Source organism: Zalophus californianus, chromosome 14 (assembly GCF_009762305.2).
Source record: "Zalophus californianus isolate mZalCal1 chromosome 14, mZalCal1.pri.v2, whole genome shotgun sequence".
Lineage (NCBI taxonomy): Eukaryota > Metazoa > Chordata > Mammalia > Carnivora > Otariidae > Zalophus > Zalophus californianus.
Window position 1 is genome coordinate 22,581,569 of NC_045608.1, and position 21,807 is coordinate 22,603,375.

Genomic DNA, 21,807 nt, shown 5'->3' on the forward strand with positions numbered 1-21,807 from the left:
AGGTTTTAGCAATTAGGAAGTAAGACATTCTAGGGGCATCTGGGTGGCTCAGTCGGTTGAGCCGCCGACTCTTCATTTCGGCTCAGGTCATGATCTGGGCGTTGTGAGATGGAGCCCCACATTGGGCTCTGCACTCAGTGGGGAGTCTGCTTGAGATTCTCTCCCTCTGCCCCTCCCCTGCCTCTTGCTCATGCAAGCACATGCACGCGCTCGCTCTCTCTCTCTCTAAAATAATCTTAAAAAAAAAAAAAAAAGTAAGACATTCTAAATTTAGAAACATGAAAAACTCGGAACTGTGAAAAACCTACCAGAAAACCATCTGCAGCGGTCACTTGTGTCCCCAGAGGGAGTGACAGTCAACATTTAAGCATCTTTTCTTCCAGATTTTCTAAGCACACATAGAGACGTATATACTTAACCTGCATATCTTTTCCTCCGTCACTCTGGGAATTTATCTTAAGGAGAGTCAATGTGAAGATGTTTACCAGAATGTTAATAATGGATAGGGAAATTTGGAAACCAGACGGCCGGAGGGGTGGTTTTTGTGGAATTAGTGTGCATGGCTCGGTGGAATACCAGACAGACAGCCATCCACAACACCTCCATTTTGTCACATGTGTCGGGGGGAAAACCAAGCTTCTGGTTTTCCAGCATGTGCTAGAACCCCGGTTATGAGGTGTGGGAGCTCCAGGAAGCCCACACTGCTCCCCAGGGCTTCCTCCCGGGAGAAGCCGGTATGAGGGGCTCAGTCTCAGATCTGGGGCGTGGTTCTCTGTTCAGGGTCTGCCCAAGAGTTTCGGCTGTTCTCTGGACGGGACCACATGACCCCCCACCCCCAGTCAGTGGGCATTCTGGCCCCCCCTTTTTAAATATTTTATTTATTTGTTTGTTTATTTTTTATTTATTTATTTATTTTAGAGAGAGAGTGCACATGAGCAGGAGAGAAGGGGCAGGGGGGAGGAGAGAGAGAATCCCAAGCAGACTCTGCGCTAAGTGCGGAGCCCGATGAGGGGATTGATCTCACAACCCTGAGGTCACAACCTGAGCTGAAATCAACGGTCGTATGCTTAACCGACTGAGCCACCCAGGCACCTCTGGCCCCCGTTTAATCCTTGGTCAGTGGCTCAGCAGACACCTCTGACCTTTCAGAGACTCCCCCACACTGGGTCCCAAAGTGGTTTTGTATACACCCCAGGGCCTCTAGTTCATGTCAGACCCCCCCCCCCAAACTTCCCTCCAAATTTAGTAAAAATCCTTCCAGCCTGTGGTGCTTTAAGAGACCAAGAGAAGTTTCAGATTATTGATGCAGGTCAGTGTGGGAAAAACTGCACGGCCCAGCAAACACAGCGACCCAAAGCTCCACTTGGGTGGCGGTGACCGTGTGTATTGGCTTTCCTAAGGACGATTTGTGCAGTTTGAAAATCAGTCATTTCTGAGCCCTGGGTCTTCACTCCAAGCTGGGTTCTGCTGGGTGCACGGGCCTCCTGCGCCCAACACGGGGGCCCCCCAGCTGGCCTGTCCCTGGTGAGACCCTGAATCCTACCCTGCCTTCCTCTTCCTCTACAGGTGGCAGTGCTCACTGTCACTGAGCGGGCAATGCTCCCGACCCCAGCTGCCCCCGGGGACCCCGTCCCACTATGGGGCTCCCCAGGTGCCCAGGGCAGCCCCGGGGATGAAGGCCTCCGAGGTGAGTGGGTCAGTAGGGGGCATGTTCCCACGTGGGAATGAATCGAGGGAGTGATTCCAGTCCCCACCCTGCTGACTCCCAGCTTGACACCCTTCTGGGCCTCCGTCTTCCCAGTTCTCCAGTAGGCCTGAGGGGACGGGGCCCGGCAGCCCCATTGCCCCTGTCCCACACAGTGGACCTGGGGGCAGGGACCCTGGATGACACTGACCCCTGCCTACCCCCTTGCCCCAGGGCTACCCAGAGCCAGAGAGAACATGAGGGCCCCATTGCTCCCTCAAGATGGTAGGGCTGGCTGAGGGGCTGGGGCCAGCGTCGGGCAAGCTCTGCCAAGCTGATGAACTTTCTCCCCCAGATCGAGTTGGTGGCCAGGGGCTTCCTGGGCCCACTGGCCCCAAGGGAGACACTGGCAGCCGAGGCCCAATGGGGATGAGAGGCCCACCAGGTGAGTGCCCACAGCACTGCCCCTACCCCCAGCTATCCAGGTCAGCCCTGTCGGTGAACACTTCCTTGGCCAAGGGTAGCCTGGGCCCCTTCCACCCACTTGTGTCTCCGCTCACCACCCCTCCACTTGCGCCTAGGCTCCCTGAAGCCCTCTTTTGCATTCACTGGACCTGTGCTTCCTGGGCACCTACCCTAGCAGGCTCTGAGCTGGGCACTGGGGTGGGGTCAGATCAGTCCCTGCCTCCTGGAGCTCCCAGACCAGTGCGGAGGGGGGGCCCAGGCAGTGGAGAAACAGCAATGCCCCCCACCATGTGACCAGGGTTCTTCTGGGGGACGTTGCAGGTATGGGAGGCCCAAGGAAGGAAGCGTAGACCCAGCCTGGATGGGGTGAGGGGTGGGGAGGGCTTCCTGGTAGGAGTAACATCTTAGCTGAGGCCTAAAGGATGACTTGAAGGGACACCAGGCAGAGCAAAGGGAGGACTGATAGAGGGAGCAACTCATTCAGAAGCCTGGAAGGGAGAGAAGAGAACATTCTGGAAATCAACATTTCCTAAGAATCTGCTGTGCACCAAGTGTCCATTGTCCTAAAGCCCCTGAAGAGAGCTGTTCACCCCCCTACATGGCCAAGGAAGTCAGAGCCGGGACAGGCCTGGGCCTGTGGCCTCTGGAGCCCTTTTATACCCCATGCCGCCAGGCTGCCTTGTCCTGCCCTCTGGGAGCCACCCTGGGTCTGCCTGCCTCCTAGATGCCCACCAACTCCCTGGTTCCATTGTAGGTCCTCAGGGCCCCCCAGGAAGCCCTGGCCAGGCTGGAGCTGTGGGCACCCCTGGAGAGAAGGGACCTCCAGGCCTACCCGGGCCTCCTGGCCCCCCGGGACCCCCTGGGCCCCCAACCCCTGTTGGACCACCCCACACCCGGAACCCCCAGTATGGTGAGTCCTTCGGGGGTCACGACAGATAATGGTGGGGGTGGGGGCAAGGTTGGCATAACCATCAGCTGCCATCTGCCAGGAACCTTCTGTTTACCTTGCCTTTGGTCAGCTACGTGTCACCCAGTCTTCCAACAGATGCCACTGTCCTCCTCTGTTCTCAGATGAGGAAAACTGAGGGCCAGAGAGGGGAGATCACATAGCCAGGACTTGGGGGGCGGGGCTGGCTTCAAACCCAGGCGTCCTCCAGAGCCTGTGCTTGGAACCACCGGCCTGAGGCCCTCCTGCCAAGCGTTGGAGCTGGCCAGGATCCAGCCCTCAGAGCACCGGAAGGCTCAAGGTCTGGCAGCAGGAAATGAGCTCTGTGCTCCCTGGCCCTGTGCTCAGAGAGCTCCCCGCCACCCTCGCCTGGCGGGATCCTGACGTGTATCCTTCGCCTCCTCCCCAGCCTGACCTACATGCATGCTGCCAGTGGTCAGAGCTTGGAGGGCCACATCCAATCCTACCTGTGCCCTATCTCTGGTGCATGGCTGGGCACCATTCATGTATTCCCCCATCCTGCCGTTCATTCCATCTCACCACTCCTCCTTCCCCAAGCCTCAGTTTCTTCATCTGTACAATGGGGAGACTGACTGTACAGTTCTCCCAGAGCTCCATGACCCCCATGCACAGAAGCCCAGCACAAAGTAGGTGGTCAATAAACAGTAGCTTTTACTATTATTCCCATTTGACGTGGCAGTACAGGCTCAGCGAGGTGGAGTCTTGCGGGATGTCACCAGCTAGACTGTGGTAAGGTTAGAACCCAGGTCTCCCTGCCTCCTGGTCCTGTGGGACCAGTACTCTCCACACTCCCCACCCTCGGAGGATTTGTCTGGCAGCCCCAACCACACTGCCGGTTATCCCACAGGGCAGTCCCAGCTGGCTTGGCGGAGGTGGCGGGTAAAGACTGACTGCCATACTCCAGCCCAGCCCTGCTGACTCACCATCTTCCTCCTCCCAGGGGACCCGTTACTGTCCAATACCTTCACTGAGACCAGCAGCCACTGGCCCCAGGGACCAGCTGGACTCCCAGGCCCCCCAGGGCCCATGGGTAAGTTGAGTCCAGGTCTAGGGTAAAGGGTAGGGTTGGGAAATGGCAGAGGGACTAAGGCTGTGGCTCTCAGGAGGGAGCGGATGGTGGACTTCCTGGCATTGTACTTTGTTTCAGTCCTGAGAACATCCTGTCTTATTCCAGGTCCCCCTGGACTTCCTGGTCCCATGGGCATCCCTGGGAGTCCTGGACACATGGTGGGTAGTTCTCCAGTTGCTCTCATTCATCTGTCCATCCATTCATCCACCCACCCACTTAATCAGTCCACATATCCATCCATCCTTCATTCATCCATTCAAGCATTTATGGAGCACTTAATATGCAAACTACTTTCCATAAATCTTTTCATTCAGTCCATGTAAGGAGAAACAAGTATTGTCAGCACATGCGGCCAGGAAAGGTAGAGGTTCTTGACCTAGGGCTGCTGCCAGCACATGGCAACTTCCGGATCAGGGCAGGGACTCTCTGACTCCAGGGCCATAACTCTGAACCCTGAGCTGTACAAAGTCACTGCTGTGTGCCAGGCACTGGGAGTGTGATAAAGAACCCAGAGGCCCAGGCCAAACTGAGGCTCCCTCCTTGACCCCTCTGCCCTACCAAGTCCCTGCCCACCCCATCCTGCCTCAGCACAAGAGTGAGGCCCTGTCTTGTTGCTCAGGGACCTCCAGGCCCCACTGGACCCAAAGGAATCTCTGGCAACCCAGGAGAGAAGGGAGAGAGAGTGAGTACTGAGGCAACCCTTGGTGGAAGATTCTGGGGAGTCCTGGGGTCCCTGGGTCACACCCACCAATAGCTGACTTCGTACCTCTCCTCCCTCCCACACAGGGACTGCGTGGGGAGCCTGGCCCCCAAGGCTCCACGGGGCAGCGGGTGAGTGATGCTGCCCCCCCTTACAGCACCCCCCTGGGATCCCACAGGTCCAGACCCTGCTCTGGCTCCTTGCACTGCAACCAGAGCTCCCGACTCTCCCTCCTGTCCAGGGCATGGTCCATCTCTCTCTTTCCTTGTCTCTGGGTCCTGTCAGCCTCTTAGGATCAGGTCACATCCCTCTCGTTCACTTGGGCTCTTTGTCTCTGTATCTGTTTTTCTGTCTCTCTCTTTCCTCTGTGTCTCTGTCTGACACTCTATATTTCTCTTCTTTCATTCTCCATCTTTCCATCTATGATTGTAGATTTGTCTATTTCTCCCTTTAGTTTGGTCAGTTTTTGCTTAGTGTGTTTTGAAGCTTTGTTATTAGGTGCATACATGTTCAGGATTTTAATGTCAACTTTATGAAATTAATATCTTTCTCTCTAGTGATACTCCTTGTTCTGTATTCCACTTTGATACTAAAATAAACACACCAGCTTTCTTATTCTTAGCATTTGCATAGTATATCTTTTTCAATCCTTTTGCTTTCAACCCTGTCTTTCTATTTAAAGTATATCTCTGGTAAACAGCGTATACTTGGGACTTATTTTTTAAACCATCTTGACTGTTGAGTTCATTTACGTTTAATGATATGTAGAATTATTAATATGGTTCCATTTGTCAACCATCTTGCTATTTGTGTTCTATTTACCCCATCTTCTTAATTTTTCCCCTTTTTCCTGTCTTCACTTAGATTGAGTACTGTTTACAGTCCCATTTTATCTCTTCCAATGACTTTGTGTTACTTTTTCACAGTTGCTCTAAGGATAACAATATGCATCCTTGACTTATCACAATTTGCTTCAATTAATATTATACCACTTCATATGTAAATAGGAATGTTACAACTGTATAATTTGCCCCCTTCTAACCCTGCTCTATCACTGTCATATATTTCACTCTGCATTTGTTATAATCCCAACAATGCATTGTTGTTATTGCTTTAAACAGTTGCCTTTGAAAGAAGTTAGGAAAATAGTCTTTCACATCTACCGATATATTTATCATTTCTAATGATTTCCTGTAGCTCCAGATTCTATCTGGTATCATTGTCTTCAGCCTAAAGAATGTCCTTTAGCCCTGCCTGTATGGGTCTGCTGGCAACAAATCCTCCCTGCTTTTATCTAAAACTGTCTTCATTTTACCTTAAATTTCTTTTTAAAGATTTATTTATTTATTTGAGAGAGAGCAAGCACATGCGACGATGGGCAGAGGGAGCGAGTCATCAAGCAGACTCCCTGCTGAGTGGGGAGCCCGACGTGAGGCTCAGTCTCACAACCCATGAGATCACAACCTGAGCCGAAACCAAGAGTCAACCACTTAAGTAACTGAGCCAACCAGGAGCCCCTACCTTAATTTTTTGAAAGATATTTTCAATTGGATATACAATGATAGTTTGGCAGTTTTCCTCCCTTTTAGCACTTTAAATATGTTGTTCCATGCATGGTCTTCTGGCTGACATAGAGAATTACAACTTCTCATGAGAAGTTGGTTGTGGTTCTTGTTGTTCCCCTGCATGTAATACGTCTTTTTTCTTTGGCTTTTAAGATTTTCTCTTTACCTTTGGTTTTCAACAGGTTGATCATGAGATAGTTGGGTGTGATTTTGTGTTCATCCTTCTTTGAGTTTGCTAAGATTACTAGATCAGTAAGGTTGCCAGGATTTTTGTTTTGGTTGGTTGTTTTGCTTAATTGATAAAGTTATTTTTAGAGAGCATTTTGGGGGGTTCACAGAAAAATTGAGCAGCAAGTACAGAGAATTTCCATATACTCCCTGTCCTCAAATATGCCCAGCTTCTACCACTATCAGCATCTCACATACAATGGTACATTTGGTACAACTGAATCCACATTGACCCATTATCACCCTAAGTCCATAGTTTACATTAGGGTTCCCTCTTGGTGTTGTACGTTCTGTAGTATTGATAGATGTATGCTGTTATGTATCCACCATTGTAGTATCATATAGAGTAGCTCCGCTGACCTAAAAATCCTTGGTGCTCTACCCTTCATCCCTCCCTCTTCACTAATATGCATTTAAAGTTCCTCCATGTCTTTTCATGGTTTGATAACTCATTTCTCTTTAGCTGTAAATATTCCATCATATGTACCACAGTTTGTTTATCCATTCACCTACTAAAAGACACCTTGGTTGCTTCCAAGTTTTGGCAGTTATGAATAAACATCCATGTGCAGGGTTTTGTGTGGACATGTTTTCAGTTCATTTGGGTAAATGTTAATGAGTGCAATTGCTGGATCATATAGTATGTTTAGTTTTGTAAGAAACTTTTCTGTGAGAAACACACTGTATGTGTGTGTGTATGTGTATATGTGGTGAGAACACTTAAGATCTACTCTCTTAGCAAATTGCAGTTACATGATACAGTATCGTTAACTACAGTCACCATACTGTATGTGAAATCCTCAGAACTTAGTCATGTTATAACTGACAATTGATATTCCTTTATCAATTTTCCCATTTCCCATCCCCTGCCCCAGGCCCGGGCAACCACCATTCTACTCTGTTTCTGTTTCTCTGTGTTGTTTTGGTTTTTTTTTTAAGATTCCACATATAAGTGATACCATGCAGTATTTGTCTTTCTCTGTCTGGTTTATTTCACTTAGCATAATGCCCTCCAGGGTCATCCATGTTGTCACAAATGGAAAAATTTCCTTCTTTTTTAAAGGATAAATAACATTGCATTATATATATACATACATACATACACACATATATACACGGCATATTTCATTTATCCGTTCATCCATTGACAAGCACTAAGGTTGTTTCCATATCTTGGCTTTTGTGAATAAATGCTACAGTGAACAAGGGAATGCAGATAATTCTTTGAGATAGTGATTTTGTTTTCTTTGGATAAATACCCAGAAGTGGGATCACTGGATTGTATGGTAATTCTATTTTTAATTTCTTAAGGAACCTCCATTCTGTTTTCCATAAAGTCTGTATCAATTTATATTCCTACCAACAGTGCACAAGGCTTCCCTTTTTCTCACATCCTCACCAGCTTTTGTTTTCTCTTGGGTAGACAACAGGTGTAAGGTGATATCTAAAGTTATGGTTTTGATTTGCATTTCCTTGATAATTAGTGATTTTTTTAAAGATTTTATTTATTTGACAGAGAGAAAGAGAGCACAAGCTGGGGGAGTGGTGGGCAGAGGGAGAGGGAGAAGCAGGCTCCCGGCTGAACCCTGGGATTATGACCTAAGCCAAAGGCTTAACCTACTGAGCCACCCATCCTACTGAGCCCTGATAATTAGCGATCTTGAGCATCTCCTTACATACATATTGGCTGTTTGTGTATCTTCTTTGGGAAAATGTCTATTCAGGTCCTTGCCTATTTTTAATTGGGTTATTTGTTGGGTTGTTGTTTTCCAATTGAGTTGTATAAATTCCTTATATGTTTTGGATATCAACTCTTTATTAGATAGGTGGTTTGCAAATATTTTCTGCCATTCCATGGATTGCCTTTTGTTTTTCTTTTTCTTTTTCTTTCTTTCTTTTCTTTTCTTTTCTTTTTTTTTTTTTTTTTTTTTTTTGGTTGGTTTCCTTTGCTGTGCAAAAGCTTCTTATTTTTTATTTTTATTTTATTTTTGTTTAAGTAGGCTCCACAACCAGCAAGGAGCCCAACATGGGGCTTGAACTCACGATGCTGAGATCAAGAGTTGGGCACTTAACAAACTGAGCCACTCAGGTGCCCCATTGCAAAAGCTTTTTAAAATTGGTTTTCTTATTGTTGAGTTTTAAGAGTTCTTTCTATATTTTGGATAATAGTCTTTTATCAGGTGTGTCTTTTGCAAATATTTTCTCCCAGTATGTGGCTTCTCTTCTCCTTCTCTTGACATTGTCTTTTGCAGAGCAGTTTTTAATTTTAATGAATTCCAGCTTATCAGTGATTTCTTTCATGGATTGTACTTTTGGTATTATATCTAAAACATCATCATCAAACCCAAGGTCATCTAAGTTTTCTCCTATGTTATCTTCTAGGAGTTCTATAGTTTTGCATTTTACGCTTAGATCTGTGATCCATATTTTTTTTTTAAGATTTTATTTATTTATTTGACAGAGAGAGACACAGTGAGAGAGAGAACACAAGCAGGGGGAGTGGGAGAGAGAAGCAGGCTCCCGGCCAAAGAGGGAGTCCGAAGAAGGGCTCGATCCCAGGACCCTGGGATCATGACCTGAGCCAAAGGCAGATGCTTAATGACTGAGCCACCCAGACACCCCTGTGATCCATTTTGAGTTAATTTTTTGAAGGGTATGAGACCTGTGTCTAGATTCATTCTTTTGCCAATTGCATACTGTCTTGATTATTGTAGCTTTATAGTAAGTCTTGAAGTAGGGTAGTGTTAGTCCTCTGACTTTGTTCTTCTCCTTTAATATTGAGTTGGGTATTCTGGGTCTTTCCCTTCTTTGTATAAACTTTGGAGTCAGCTGGTCAATATCCACAAAATATCTTGCTGGAATTTTGATTGGGATTACATTGAATCTATAGATCAAGTTGGGAAGAACTGACATCTCAACAATATTGAGTCCACCCATCCATGAACATGGAATAGCCCTCCATTTATTTAGTTCTTTGCAATTTTTCCTCAGAGTTTTGTGGTTTTCTTCATATAGATCTTATACATATTTCATCTGATTTATACTGAAGTATTTCGTTTTGGGGAGTGCTAATGTAAATGGTAATGTGTTTTTAATTTCAAATTCCCCTTATTCATTAATGGTATATAGGAAAGTGATTGACTTTTGTTTATTAGCCTTGTATCCTTCAACCTTGCTATAATTGCTTATTAGTTCCAAGAGTTTCTTTGTTGACTTTTTTCAGATTTTCTACATAGATAATCATGTCATTGGCAAACAAGGAAAATTTTATTTCTTCCTTCCCAATCTGTATACTTTTTGTTTCCTTTTCTTATTTCATTAGCTAGAACTTCCAGTATGATATTGATGACCATTGGTGAGAGCAGATATGCTTTCCTTGTTCTGATTTTAGCAGGAAAGTTTTGAGTTTCTCACCATTAACTATGATGTTAGTAGTAAGTTTATTGTAGATGTTCTTTATCAAGTTAAGGAAGTTCCCCTCTATCCCTAGTTTACTGAGTATTTATCATGAATGGGTGTTAGATTTTATCACATGCTTCTTCTGGACTTATTGATATGATCATGTGATTTTTCTTCTTTAGTCTGTTGATGACAGATTGATTAATTGATTTTCAAATGTTAAAGTAGCCTTCCATACCTGTAATAAATCCCTCTTGGTCATGGTATATAATTTTTTAATACATCTTAGATTCCATTTGCTAATATTTTGTTGAAGAATTTTGCATCTATGTTCATGAGAGATATTGATCTGTAGTTTTCTTTTCTTATAGTGCTTTTGTCCAGTCTTGGTATCAGGGTAATGCTAGCTTCATAGAATGAGTTAGGACATATTCCCTCTGCTTCTGTCCTCTGAAAGAGACTGTAAAGAATTGGTATAATTTCATTTTTTTGTTTTGCATGTGAGTGTCCAGTTGTTCCAGCATCATTTTGAAAAAGATTATCTTTGCTCCATTGCATTGTCTTTGCTCCTTTGTCAAAGATCAGTTAACTATGTTTATATTCCTGGGCTCTCTGTTCTGTTCCATTGATCTGTTTGTCTCTTCTTTCTCTTTTAATTATCCTGGCTAGGAGAATGTCAGTTTTACTGATTTTTTTCAAAGAACTAGCTTTTAGTTTTGTTGATTTTCTCTATTGATTTCCTGTTTTCAGTTTCATTGATTTCAGCTCTAATTTCTATTATTTCTTTTATTTTGCTTACTTTGGATTTAATTTGCTCTCCTTTTTTCTACTTTTCTAAGGCCAAAGCTTAGATTATTGATTTTGGATCTTCCTTCTTTCCTAATATATACATTCAATGCAATAATTTCCATCTAAGCATTGCTTTTGATACATCCCACAAATTTTGATAAGTTGTCATTTTATTTTTATGTAGTTCAAAATATTTTAAAATGTCTCTTGAGATTTCCTATTTGACCCATGTGTTACTTGGAAGTCTGTTGTTTAATTTCCAAGTATTTGGGAAGTTTCCAGTTATCTTTCTGTTATTAATTTCTAGTTTAATTCCATTGTGGCCTAAGAACATGCATGGTATGATTTCTGTTCTTTGAAATTCATTGAGATATATTTTATGGCCCAGAATGTTCCACGTAAGCTTGAGAAGAATGTGTAATCTGTTTTTGGATGAAGTAGTTTATAGATGTCAATTGTATCCAGTTGATAGATGGTATTGTTGATTTCAACTATGTTCTTTCTGATTTTCTGCCTGTCTAGATCTGTCCATTTCTGACAGAGGATGTTAGACTTTCCAACTAACAGATATAGCAGATTCCTGCATTTTTCCTTGCAGTTCTATCAGTTTTGGCCTCGTATATTTCGATGCTCTGTTGTTAGGCATATACACGTTAAGGATTGTTATGCCTTCATGGAGTATTTATCCCTTTATCATTATGTTTTGTCCCTCTTTATCCATGATAACTTTACTTTCTCTGAAGTTTGCTCTGTCTGAAATTAATATAGCTACTCCTGTTTTCTTCTGATTAGTGCTAGCATGGTGTATCTTTTTCCATCCCTTGGCTTTATATGTGTCTTTATATTTAAAGTGGCCTTCTTCTAGACAACATATAGTTGAGTCTTGGTTTTTTTATCCACTCTGACATTCCTTGACTTTTAATTGGTGTATTTAAACCATTGACATTTAGGGGCACCTGGCTGGCTCATTCTGTGGAGCACGCAACTCTTGATTTCAGGGTTATGAGTTCGAGCCCCACACTGCCTGTAGAGATTACATAAAAATAAAATTTTTTAAAAAATAAAAAAATAGGGGTGCCTGGGTGGCTCAGTCGTTAAGTGTCTGCCTTTGGCTCAGGTCATGATCCCAGGGTCCTTGGATCGAGCCCCACATCGGGCTCCTGGCTCTGCGGGAAGCCTGTTCTCCCTCTCCCACTCCCCCTGCTTGTGTTCCCTCTCTCGCTGTGTCTTTTTCTGTCAAAAAATAAAATCTTAAAAAAAAAATAAAAATAAAAAATAAACCATTGAGATTTAAAGGGATTATTAAATAAATATTTACCCTATTTTTTACTGTCTTCTATTTGTTGCTCTTATTCTTTGTTCCTATTTTGTCTTCTACAATTTTTCTGCCTTTTGCGGTTTTAATTCATCATTTTATATAATTCCACTTTCTCTCCTTTCTTGGCACATCAATTGCCCTTCCTTTTTCACTTTTTGTAGTGGTTTCCCCAAAGTCTGCAATATACATTTACAACTAACCCAAATCTACTTACAGATAACACTATACTGCTTCATGGTTAGTGCAAACACTTTATAATAAAATATTCTCAATTCTTCCCTCCTGTTCCTTTACATCATTGCTGTCATTCATCTCACTCATACATAATTATATGTAAATATATCTATATACACATACACACATATGCATAAGCATACATAATCAAATACATTGTTGGTATTACTATTTTGAACAAAGTGTTCAATTTGATCTATTAGATCAGTTAAGAATACAGGAAATAGGGACACCTGGGTGGCTCAGTCGGTTAAGTGTCTGCCTTCCGCGCAGGTCATGATCCCAGGTCCTGGGATCGAGACCCGCATCGGGCTCCTTGCTCAGCGGGGAGCCTGCTTCTCCCTCTGCCTGCTACGCGCCCCGCCCCCCGCTTGTGTTCTCTCTCTGACAAATAAATAAATTAAAAAAAATACAGGAAATAAAAGTTTGTACTTTACCTTCATTACTTCTCTGATGCTCTTCCTTTCATTATGTAGATCCCGAGTTTCTGACTTATCACTTCCTTCTCTTTGAAGAATTCCTTTTAACATTTCTTGCAAGGCAGATTACTGCCTTGGCAACAAATTCCATCAGTCTTTGTTTTTCTGAGCAAGTCTTTCTTTCTCCTTCACTTTTGAAGGGTAATTTCATAGGGTGCAGAATTCTAGGTCAGTGGTTTTATTCTCTCAACACTTAAAATATTTCAGTCTGCTCTCTTCTTGCTGGAATGGTTTCTGAGAAGTTGGGTGGAAGTCTTATCTTTGTTCCTCTAGAGAAGTTGATTTTTCCTCTGGCTTCTTTCAAGATACTTTTTTTTTTTTTAACTTTGTCTTTTTCAAGTAATCTCTACACCCAAAATGGAGCTCAAACTCATGATCCTAAGATCAAGAGTCTCATGCTCTACCAACTGAGCCAACCAGGCGCCCCTTTCAAGATACTTTTTTATCTTTGATTTTTTGAAGTTTAAATATGATCTGTCCAGGGTATAGTATTTTTTTTGGCATTTATCCTGCTTGGTGTTCTCTGAACATCCTGGATCTGTGGCTTGATGTCTGACAATTTGGGAAAATCCTGTCATTATCGCTTCGAATATTGCCTCTGTTCCTTTCTTTTTCTTCTCCTTCTGGTCTTCTCATTACATGTGTTACACTTTTTGTAATTGTCCCATCATTCTTGGATATTCTGTTCTGCTTTTTTCAATCTTTTTTTCTCATTGCTTTTCAGTTTGGAAAGTTTCTAATTGTCATATTCTCAAGTTCAGAGATTCTTTCCTCTGCCATGCCCAGTGTACTAATGAGCCCTTCAAAGGCATTCTTCATTTCTGTTTCAAGTTTTTGATCTCTAGCATTTTTTTCAAATATACATGCAAAAAATTTTTAACCTGAAAAATCTAAATAATAATATTAAATTATATATTCATGTGCCCAACACCAAGCTTAAGAAGAAGAACCTTATCAGTACCTTTGAAATCCCCTATGTTCCCCTCCCTTGTCACTTTCTCCTTGAAAGGTATCTCTAAAGGAATATGAAATCTTGGCCAGGAAACTGAAGGACTTGTGACTGCAGGTAGTGTTTTCATTATTTTTTCCTGCTCTAGGTAGAACTTCAGGAAAGGGACAGTCTGGGAGATAAATGGCTGAAATTCTGTTGAATTTGTGTTTCTGGACCATGGCTCCTGATACTAGAAAGCAGGGCCTTTGCTAGAATTGAAGTATTTCTTAAGAGGCCTGGGAAGACTGGGATGACCCTTAGGTAACTGACTCTATGAAGAGCACCTACAACCAAAATCTAGCATTTCTTTTTGATTCTTAGAATTTCCATCTCTCTGCTCACATTATCCATCTGTTCTTGCATGTTGTCAATTTTTTCCATTAAAGCCTTTAGCATATTAATCATAGTTGTTTTTTAAAAATATTTATTTATTTGAGAGAGAGAGAGCATGAGCAGTGGGGAGGAGTAGAGGGAGAGGGAGAAACAGACTCCCCACTGAGCAGGGAGCCTGATGTGGGGCTTGATGTGGGGCTCCCAGGACACCAAGATCATGACCTGAGCTGGAGGCAGACACTTAACTGACTGAGCCACCCAGGTGCCCCATATAGTTGTTTTTTTTAAATTCCTGGTCTGATAATTTCAACATCTGTGCTGTATCTGACTCTGGTTCTGGTATTTGCTCAGTCTCTTAAAACTGTGTTTTTTGTCTGTTAGTATGCCTTGTAATTTTTAAAAATTTTTTAAATTTAATTTCAATTTAATTAACATATAGTGTATTATTAGTTTCAGAGGTAGAATTTAGTGATTCATCAGTTGCATACAACACCCAGTGCTCTTTCCATCAAGTGCCTTCCTTAATGCCCATCCCCCAGTTACCCCATCCCCCCCACCGACCTCCCCTCCCGCAACCCTCAGTTTGTTTCCTATAGTTAAGAGTCTCTTAGGGTGGGGAGCCTGGGTGGCTCAGTCAGTTAAGTGTCTGCCTTCAGCTCAGGTTATGATCTCAGGGTCCTGGGATCAAGCTCTGAGTCGGGCTCCCTGCTCAGCAGGAAGCCTGCTTCTCCCTCTCCTGCTCCCCCTGCTTGTGTTCCCTCTCTCACTGTCTCTCTCTCTCAAATAAATAAACAAAAAATCTTGAAATGTCATTAAAAAAAAAAGTGTCAAAAAAAAAAAACTTTTGCACAGCAAAGGAAACAATCAACAAAACTCAAAGGCAGCCTTGTAATTTTTTGTTGGAAGGTATGCATGATCTACTGGGTGAAAGGAACGGCAATAAAGAGACTTTAGTAATGTAGTGGTTAGGTGTGTAGGGGGAGGAAGTGTTCTGTAGTCCTGTGGTTAAGTCTCAGTCTTTCAGTAAGCCTATACCCGTGGACTGTGAACTTCACCAGTGCTTCTTAATTTCTTTTTTGTTTTGTTTTGTTTTGTTTTTTGGTGGGGGTTGTTTTTCCCTGTTAGTTGGGACAAGATGGCTAGCAGGGACTGAGCTGGGCTATTTCTCTTCCCGAACGTGGAAGGCTAAAGCCAGCTATAGTTGGGTTCTTCCCTACCCCCAGGTCAATTAGGCTCCAATAAGACCCCAGCAGATTAGGATCCAGTAAAATAGTTTCTCCTGAGAGCAGGCCTTGCTGAGAACAACAGAATGCTCTGGAGTGTTTCAAGATGGTTCCTTTCCCTCTCCTTCTGCTGAAAGCACGAGGAAGTTTTTCTGTAGCATTCACTGTGAGGACCTGACAGAGCTCCTGTGTAAAAGAGAGATGTGGGGATTACCCCCAAATTGAGGCCCCCCCGGGAATGTCTAACTCTCAGAGTCAGCCACATTGAGAGTTGGCTTCCAGCAATTCATCAGTTATGTTTAGGTTTTCCTACCTGGCCCTGGTTCCTAGGGAGGCTTCTGCTCAGGAAATTGTAATCCACCCCTCTCTCTGCAATTTGAGGGGGCAGTAATTTGTCCTGTGACCTCACTGCTTTTGGCTCTAAGAAGAGTTGTTAATTTTCCAGTTTGTTCAGCATTTTCCTTTTTATTAGGACAGAATGTCAACTTCTGAGCTCCTCATGTGCCATGCCAGAAACAAAAAGTCTGGTTTGTTTTGTTTTTAAATCAAATTTAGAGACAAAATTGATTAATATTTCCTCAACTTATTTTTTCTGTTCCTGCACTCTCATCACTCCTTCTGGGACTTCAGTTATACCTAATACTCTCTCATGAGTCATTGAGGCTCTGTTAATTTTAAGTTTTTTATTTAGGTAATCTCTACACCCACCCCACATGGGGCTTGAACTCACAACCCACAAATCAAGAGTCACGTGCTTCTCCACCTGAGCCAGCCAGGTGCCCCAGGCTCTGTTAATTTTTTTTTTAAAGATTTTATTTAATTTTTTGACAGAGAGAGACACAGCAAGAGAGGGAACACAAGCAGGGAGAGTGGGAGAGGGAGAAGCAGGCTTCCCACGGAGTAGGGAGCCCGATGCAGGGCTCAATCCCAGGACCCTGGGATCATGACCTGAGCCAAAGGCAGACGCTTGACGATTGAGCCACCCAGGTGCCCCAGCTCTGTTAATTTTTTTAAAAAAATCTTTTTTCCTCTTTGTGCTTCAGTTTGAGTTCTTGCATTGACCTGTCTTCAGGTTAAAGGAGTCTTTCTTCTGTTCTGGCCAATCTTCTGTTAATCCCAGCTAACAGATTTTTTTATTTCAAGTATTATCTTTTCATTTCCAGGATTTCCATCTGATGCTTTTCTACAGTTTTCACAGATCTCCTGAAATTCCCCATCTCATCACCCACCAATATCAATTCCACTACATTCCTTAACATATTTATCACAGATATTTTATTTTTTAAGGGTTTTTTTTTTTTTGGAATTCCAGTTAGTTAGCTTACAGTGTAATATTAGTTTCAGGGACGTACAATATAGTGATTCAGCACTTCCATATGTCACCTGGTGCTCATCATGACAAATGCCCTCCTTAATTCCCATCACCTATTTCACCCATCCCCCCACCTGCCTCCCTCCCTTCTGGTAACCATCAGTTTGTTCTCTATGGTTAAGAGTCTGTCTCTTAGTATGCCTCCCTCTCTCTCTTTTCCTTTTGCTCATTTGTTTTATTGCTTAAATTCCACATATGAGTGAAATCATATGGTATTTGTCTTTCTCTGACTTATTTCACTTAGAATAATACTCTAGCTCCATCCATGTCATTGCAAATGGCAAGATTTCATTCTTTTTTATGGCTGGATAATATTTCATTATATATATATTATATATCCATTCATCAATCAATAGACACTTGGGATGTTTCCATAATTTGGCTATTTAGATAGTGCTGCTATAAACATCAGGGTGCATGTATCCCTTTGAATTAGTATTTTGTATCCTTTGGGTAAATACTTAGTGCAATTGCTGGATCATAGGGTAGTTCTATTTTTAACTTTTTGAGGAGCCTCCATACTGTTTTCCATAGTGGCTGTACCAGTTTGCATTCCCACCAATAGTGCACCAGGGTTCACCTTTCTCTGCATCTTCACCAACACCTGTTGTTTCTTGTGTTGTTGATTTTAGCCATTTTGGCAGGTGTAAGGTGATATCTCATTGTAGTTTTGATTTGCATTTCCTTGATGATAAATATCACAGATATTTTAAATTGTGTCTGGGTTGGCTATGGATCTGTTTCTACTGACTTATTTTTCTCTTGATTGTGGGTCATGTTTTCCTGTTTCTTTATATATCTAGTAATTTCCATACTGGACAATATAGATAATAAAGTAAAGAGAATCTGGATTCTGTTATCTTCCTCTGAAGAATGTTGATTTTTGGTCTGGAGTATTGGTTGGACTCAGCTTTGTGACTTTAGGATGGGTAGTTCACGGACAATACAAGGATTAGAGGGGGGTATTTATGTAGATTTCACCCCCCTACTGTGGCTCCCTGCTTTCTAGGATTTCCTTTCAATTTCCTCCTCCTTTGGCAGTCTGCACTCCAACCTGTGATTCTTCAGCCCAGTAAGATTAAAGCTTCCTGCTTGAGCTATTTGCCAGGCCGAGGGGGCTAGGGTGTGCCCTCAGGGGAAAAGCCATAAGTGTATATATATATATATATATATACACATATATACTTATATATGTATGTATGTATTTTTTTTTTTTTTTACCAAGGGCAGTTCCATTTTTTAAAAGGTCAAAGAGCCTCCAGTTTCTGGCTGCTCTTTATTATGTTCCATTGCCTTCAAATCATTGTTTTGTGCATTTAACCTGGTGTCAGTCCAATACAAGCCACTCTCTGTCTCAGTCTTTTAGCTTCTCCCAATCTCTCCTTCCCTCTTTCCTCCTCGCCTACCCTCCCCAGGCTCCCACACTCCCTTCCTCCTTCCCTCTCTCATTCCTTCTACCTCTGTCTCTCCTTGCAGGGAGAACCTGGCCCCAAAGGAGACCCTGGGGAGAAGAGCCACTGGGTAAGCTCCAGCTGAGCACAGACCTCCCGCTGCCCCTTCCTGCCCTGGGCACTCAGGAGATCCTTTGGAACGGGGGCACCTCCTCCAAATCCCCACTACAACCTGGTCTCCTAGGAAGGAGCCTTGACAGATCTCCGCTCTGGCCCCCTCCCCATCCTGTCCCCCCCCAACCAGGCAGGGCCAGCCTTATCAGTGGACCCCACGCTCTCTGTCTCTGTCTTCATCCCTGTCTCTGCCTTCCCTCTGTGGCCTTTCCAAGCCAGGGTGACCCTGCCCTTTCCTCCTAGGTGGTTCGGGCTAACCTCTATCCTCTACCTCCATAGCCCCTTCCCAGAAAGGGCTTTCGCTTCTGCTCTGTCTGCAGAAGAAAGGGAAGCATGACATCAATATCCACACAAAACAGTGGGACAGGCAGCCTTGAGAAAGCTGTGGAGTGTAGGGAGGGAGGCGTAGAAACAGTGAGGTACACTGGAGCCCTGTGGTAAAAGGGATAAGGGACCTAGATACCACCGTACACATAGGAGATCCATGGATCACGGGAAGGGAGGCCTAAAAACCATTACGTATACGTCGTACATGGTAAATGAGGTCCGTAGACCTAGACTCCACTATTCTCAAAAGAGCTGTAAGTAACACGAGGTCCCAGACACCATCACATCCGTAGGAAAGCCGTGGGGAGTGGGAGGAGAGGCCTAGGAACCATCATATGCATGGAAGAACCATGGAAAATGAGATGAGAGAAACCACTATACACATAGGAAGCTCATGAAGATTGAGAAGGCAGGCCTAGAAACTGTCACATACACAGGAGACATAGCATATATGAGAAAGGGGACAGAGAAACCACATGTGGGGTCCTAGAAACCTTTACAGTCATTGGAGATAGTTGCAGTGAATGAGTTCCCAGGCCTAGAAATCTGCCCACTCGAGAGATGCATGGGGGGGAGGACCAAAAGTCCCACAATATAGGGACTTGGAAACCATCATGACATACACATTTGGAAAATGGGCGGGGTGGGGGCAGACACCCCTACAGGAGAGCAAACTGGGAAGCTATTCAGAAGGCTGGTACCAGGCCTCCTTTTCTCCCAGTCCCTCCCTAGTGCAGTCTGGCTGGGGTGCCCTACTTCCCAGCGGGCACTAGTCAATGAGGACATGGGATGCACCCAGCGCCTGCCTTGCCCTCTCTGCTCCTGATTGTGGGGTCAGTGATGGATACAGCCGTGGGAGCCCCTCACCCTGCACGAGCCCTTCCCCGTGTCTTCCCATGACTTTGGGGGCCCTGTTACCTCTCCGGCAAGCCTCTCCCAGGCCCTCACACTCACTCTACTCCCCACAACCCCCTTCACTCCCTAGTGGTTCCAGAGCCTCTTAAGCACATTGCCAATATGGGCACGAGCTGGGGGTCAGGTAGACTGGTGTGAGCCCAGCCCTCTGCTTCCCCTAGGCCCCTTCATTGGCCACTCCTTCTCTGGGAACATGTTTCCTACTCAGCCCAGGAGAGGTGGGGGAGGTGAAATGAGGCTGAATTAGACTACGCAGCTCCATCCTTGCATGGGGATTCCAAGAGAACAGATGCCTGAACGGTCCCAATCCAGGCCTTGAACTCAGGACCACCTGTGGGAGGGGCCGCCTAAGAGGTAGCAGGGCCCTTGCCCATCTTCCTGCCTCCCCTTCGCCCACTGTACTTCTGCCCCTGCTTGCCACCTGCCTGAGGGGGGCCTGCTGGGCTGGGGTCAGCATGAGGCTTTGGGGACTGGGGGACCAGCTCTGTTGGGGATAGGTGGGCATGAGGCCCAGTGTGGGGAAGGGCCCTGAGGGGGCCACTCTCCACCTACCAACCCCCAGGTAGACCTGAACCACTGGCCCGACTGTGGCTCAGCAGTGCCACCCAGTGGTCATGAGCATGAACTGCAGACACTGCCCCCCAGAGTGACTGAGCTGAACCAGCCCATCTAGACCAAAGCTCGTACCCCTCATTCAGACAGGAAAAACCGAGGCCCAACTCTGCAGAGCAAATTGTTGGCAGAGATGGAACTGAATCCCAGGATTTTCAGCTGCCAGGACCGAGGAAACCAGCCCTTCCTTGGTGGGTGCCAGGCCCCAGGCTCGGCACTGTGGACATATAGATGTGATTTGGACACAGTCCCCACCCTCAAGGTGCTCACAGTGGGAGGGCAGAACAGACCAGTAACCAGCGGCAACAGGACAGAGATGGTTCAGCTATGATGGGGAGGATTTAGCATCCTCCTGGAAGAGGAGATGGGGGCTGAGGCCTGAAGGGTGCCTTAACCAAACAAAGGTGTTCAAGCAGAGGAGAGAGAACATCATGTTCAAAGTCCTTGGGGCTGGAGTGAGGCTGGGGTATTCAAGGAGCTGCAAATACTTGGCATGGTACAGTGTGACAGTCAAAGGGTGAGACGGGGGTCAAACAGGCTTTCAGGACTTAGGAGGCCATATTGAGGAATTTGAACTTTGTCCTGTGGACAGTGGGGAGTCATTGAAGTATTTAACAGCAGGGAAGGGACGTGGTCAGGTTTTTGTTTGCCAACAGTTCCTCTGACTGCCATGTGGAGAATAGATGGGAGAAGGGGGCAATGCGGGAGAAGCAGAGAGACGCCAGGCAGGAGTCTGTTGTGGTCATCCTGGCAAGAGACGGTGGGGGCTGGAACTGGCAGGGGGTACGGTGAGGACAGATGGATGTCCATAGACTAAGCGATACTTGGTGCTGGTTTAACTGTGAGGGGGAGCGAGCAGTTAAGGCTAACTTCACAGTAGAGAGCCCGGAGAAGCAGCCCCACTGGGTTCTGTCCAGGGAAACTGGGAGCTGTCTGTGTTAAAGCTGAGTGGGGGTGTCCAACAGGCCCTGGATACTCAATCCAGGCCGGGAGGGAACTGGGGCGTTATCAGTGCGAACAACAGGCTACCCATCTTGGAAGGGATCCAAATAGCAGGACTTAGTTGGACATGTTTTCCTCTAATTTTCTTTTCTTTTTTTTTCTTTTTTAAGATTTTATTTATTTATTTGAGAGAACACTAGCAGCGGAGACGGGTAGAGGGAGAAGCAGACTCCCCACTGAGCAGAGAGCCTAATGCAGGGCCCGCTCCCAGGACCCTGGGGTCATGACCTGAGCCCAAGGCAGGCACTTAACTGACGGAGCCACCCAGGCGCCCCTTAGCTATTTTTTTTTAAATCTAAGATCTAATCAAGATTCATGCATTGAACTTGGTGGTTACGTCTCCAGTGCCTTGTTATCTAGAACAGTCCCTGTCCTTTTGTTTTTTCTCTTGACTTTGTCTTTTTGTGAATATCCCGCCATCTAGAGTTGTCTGATTGTTTCTTGGTGATGAGATGCAGTTAAATGCTCTTGGCAGGAGCACGAGGGGACACCCTCTTATTACATCTTACCAGGACATTCAGGATGTCAGCTTGTCCCACCGTCCATGCCCGGAGTGGCTTGACGTAATTT

General features: G+C 44.9%; 1 protein-coding gene across 4 annotated transcripts in view; it reads left to right on the top strand.

Moving 5' to 3' along the window:
* Nucleotides 1-21,807, top strand: part of EWSR1 (EWS RNA binding protein 1) — an 80,412-nt gene that overhangs the window by 16,564 nt on the left and 42,041 nt on the right. For all 4 annotated transcript variants that reach the window (XM_027576414.2, XM_027576409.2, XM_027576410.2 and 1 more), the window contains exons 6-13: nt 1,567-1,687; nt 2,040-2,129; nt 2,904-3,059; nt 4,057-4,146; nt 4,291-4,343; nt 4,805-4,867; nt 4,972-5,016; nt 18,293-18,337. In XM_027576414.2, the coding sequence (XP_027432215.2) occupies nt 1,567-1,687; nt 2,040-2,129; nt 2,904-3,059; nt 4,057-4,146; nt 4,291-4,343; nt 4,805-4,867; nt 4,972-5,016; nt 18,293-18,337 (663 nt within the window). The remainder of the gene's footprint in view (nt 1-1,566; nt 1,688-2,039; nt 2,130-2,903; nt 3,060-4,056; nt 4,147-4,290; nt 4,344-4,804; nt 4,868-4,971; nt 5,017-18,292; nt 18,338-21,807) is intronic.